The sequence below is a fragment of the Belonocnema kinseyi genome, chromosome 3, assembly GCF_010883055.1.
Source record: "Belonocnema kinseyi isolate 2016_QV_RU_SX_M_011 chromosome 3, B_treatae_v1, whole genome shotgun sequence".
NCBI classification, from domain to species: Eukaryota; Metazoa; Arthropoda; class Insecta; order Hymenoptera; family Cynipidae; genus Belonocnema; species Belonocnema kinseyi.
This window is the reverse complement of record NC_046659.1, coordinates 77,034,916-77,037,453: the sequence shown is the minus strand read 5'-3', so window position 1 is coordinate 77,037,453 and position 2,538 is coordinate 77,034,916. Positions and strand designations below refer to the sequence as shown.

The window sequence follows — 2,538 nt, the reverse complement described above, 5'->3', positions numbered from 1 at the left end:
CGCATACTTTGAATAAAATATTTGTTATCATTCTCTTGAAATAAATGTGTTTTTTTCTTGAAAAAATACCGGTTTCATATGTATACACCTGGTAAAATAAATATACAGTATAGCCGCAAAACATTATTTTTTAAATTCCCTGACTTTTTTTTGTTTTATCCTTGGCTATTTTTCCTGACGATTTATATTTAAAGACCAAATTCTAATCTCGTAACATTTTTAACACAGAATTTTCCATAAATGGAATAAAACAATTTTGAAATTAAATGTAGAAATATTGGATGCATTATCTTCAGGGATGGCACAGCCTAATTTACTTTAAAAAGTGAAAAGACGACTTACTTAAACCGAAAAATAAACAAATTTTAATCCCTCAAAATAATGTAAATCCTTGGAAACCCCCTGAAATCTTTTAGAGCTCTTGAAAATTCGTTGAAATCTTCTAAATACCCTACGATATTTCAAATCCCTTTAAATACTGTGAACTACCTTGCATGTTTTTGAAGGTATTGAAAATAACTTATAATTTGGAAGAAAACCTAAAATCTTAGAAATTTGTTTGAATTACTTCAAACGATTGAAATCTGTTAAAAATAACATATACTGTAAAAATATGATATTATTATACTTACCAATAGAAGTAAGAAAAACAGCTATGGTTATGAACAGGGTAACAGCGAACTTCATTTTCTAAAAGTATAGAGAAAACTGCTATAATTGGAGAATTATTTGAGTCGTCTAAATGAATATGCTGAGATTGTATTACATTATATATACTGTTTGGCTATCTTATTTGTCCTTCTCGATTTAAAGGTATACAGACAATACATATTTACGAAATATGTAGATAATTAGCTGGAACAACAGACTCGTTATGGCGTAATAAATATGCACACTTTTAGAAAAAGAAATCTGTTTTTTAATTATTTACACAGCCTTAAGAGTATATCCCAGGTGCGGATTCAGCTCCGCACCCAGAGTAGGTGTGTTGGCCCAAAGTTGGACCGACTTTGGCCCGCCGTAGATCGGCAGCCAAAGTTGGGGCACCTTTTATATTTATAAGATACTGATGTCGGCTCAACCTAAACAGCCAACGTTGGCAGACAACGCAGGACCGACTATTGGCCCAACTTTGGCCCAAACATGGACAAATCATTAGGGCCACTATGGGAAATCTTTCGTTAACGAGTAAGGCCAACTACTGGCTCAACTCTGGGCCAAAGTCCGCCCAGAGATCGGCATGAAGGGATTAAGAAAGTTCTGAAAAAGTTAGGCCGACTATTGGCGCAACAGTGGCCCAAACATGGACCAACCACCGAAGCAACTATGGGACATCTTTCGTTAACGAGTAACGCCGACTACTGGACCCACTCTGGGCAAAGGTCGGCCTAGAGATCGGCATGAAGGGATTCGAAACGTTCTGAAGAAGTTAGGCAGATTACTGGCCCAACAATGGCCCAAACATGGACCCACCATCTGGGAAACTATCGGACATCTTTCGTTAACAAGTACCGCCGACTACCGGCCAAACTCGGGGCCAAAGTTGGCCTAGCGATCGGCATGAAGGGATTTAGAAAGTTCTGAAGAAGTTAGGCCGACTATTGGCCCGACAATGGCCCGAACATGGACCTATCATCGGGGCAACTATGGGATATCTTTCGTTAACGAGTAACGCCGACTACCGGCCCAACTCTGGGCCAAAGTCAGCACGGAGATCGGCGCAAAGAGATTTAAAAATTCTTTTTAATAAAAAGAGAAAAAATTTATAATTTTTTTTTTTGCATTATTACACCATTAAGCCATTTCCCTTTCGGGGTAGGCGTGACTCACTCGGCAGGGGAAAGGAGTAGTGTGTGGATGGGATAGAGATTTTTCAGATTGATCCAGAATTCTCGTGCTATATAAGTAAATAACACGTTCGTTCCGCAACACTGCTCCGACCCAGGTTCCTAATCAATCTCTCTAGCAATCACCCCAAGCGAAGAAACTCACGAAGCCGTTATGTAAGGTTCCCCACTTGGGTCCATTAATAGCCAAGGTCTTTGTTTCAGGCGTCGTTCACTCTACTGACACTCTTTTTATTAACTATTTTCCGCCATACTTTCCTGTCCTGGCATACTTCTCTAGCTTCTTTTATGTCCATGCATTTTTTCATGCAGGCTCTCGTGTTTCTGTGACTTCTTATGTCTCTTCAAAGTAGGGTCTCATTCACACATTCTAACCATTCTTTCCGCGGTCTACCTCTGGGAACGTTGCCATTTACTTTACCTTGATACACTTGTTTCGTTAGTCGATCATTTGGCATTCTCTCAACATGTCCGAACCATCTTAACCGATTTCTTTCCCATGTGTCTACTAGCGTCTCTTCTGCACTACATTCTTTTAGAATTATCTCGTTACTTACTTTGTCCACTAGGGATTTCCCGCTTATTATGAGCATGAATCTCATGTCAATTGCGTTAATTTTACTCTTATCTTTATCTTGATAAGTCCATGTCTCGCTACCGTATAGTACAGTCGGTACAAATATAGAATTAT

The 2,538-nt window shown here is 38.8% G+C and overlaps 1 protein-coding gene across 3 annotated transcripts in view; it reads right to left on the bottom strand.

Annotated features, from left to right (window-relative positions):
• LOC117169139 (spore coat protein SP85-like) overlaps window positions 1-2,538 on the bottom strand; it is a 112,357-nt gene that overhangs the window by 662 nt on the left and 109,157 nt on the right. For all 3 annotated transcript variants that reach the window (XM_033355335.1, XM_033355333.1, XM_033355334.1), the window contains exon 2: window positions 633-690. In XM_033355335.1, the coding sequence (XP_033211226.1) occupies window positions 633-687 (55 nt within the window). In that variant the 5' untranslated portion in view covers window positions 688-690. The remainder of the gene's footprint in view (window positions 1-632; window positions 691-2,538) is intronic.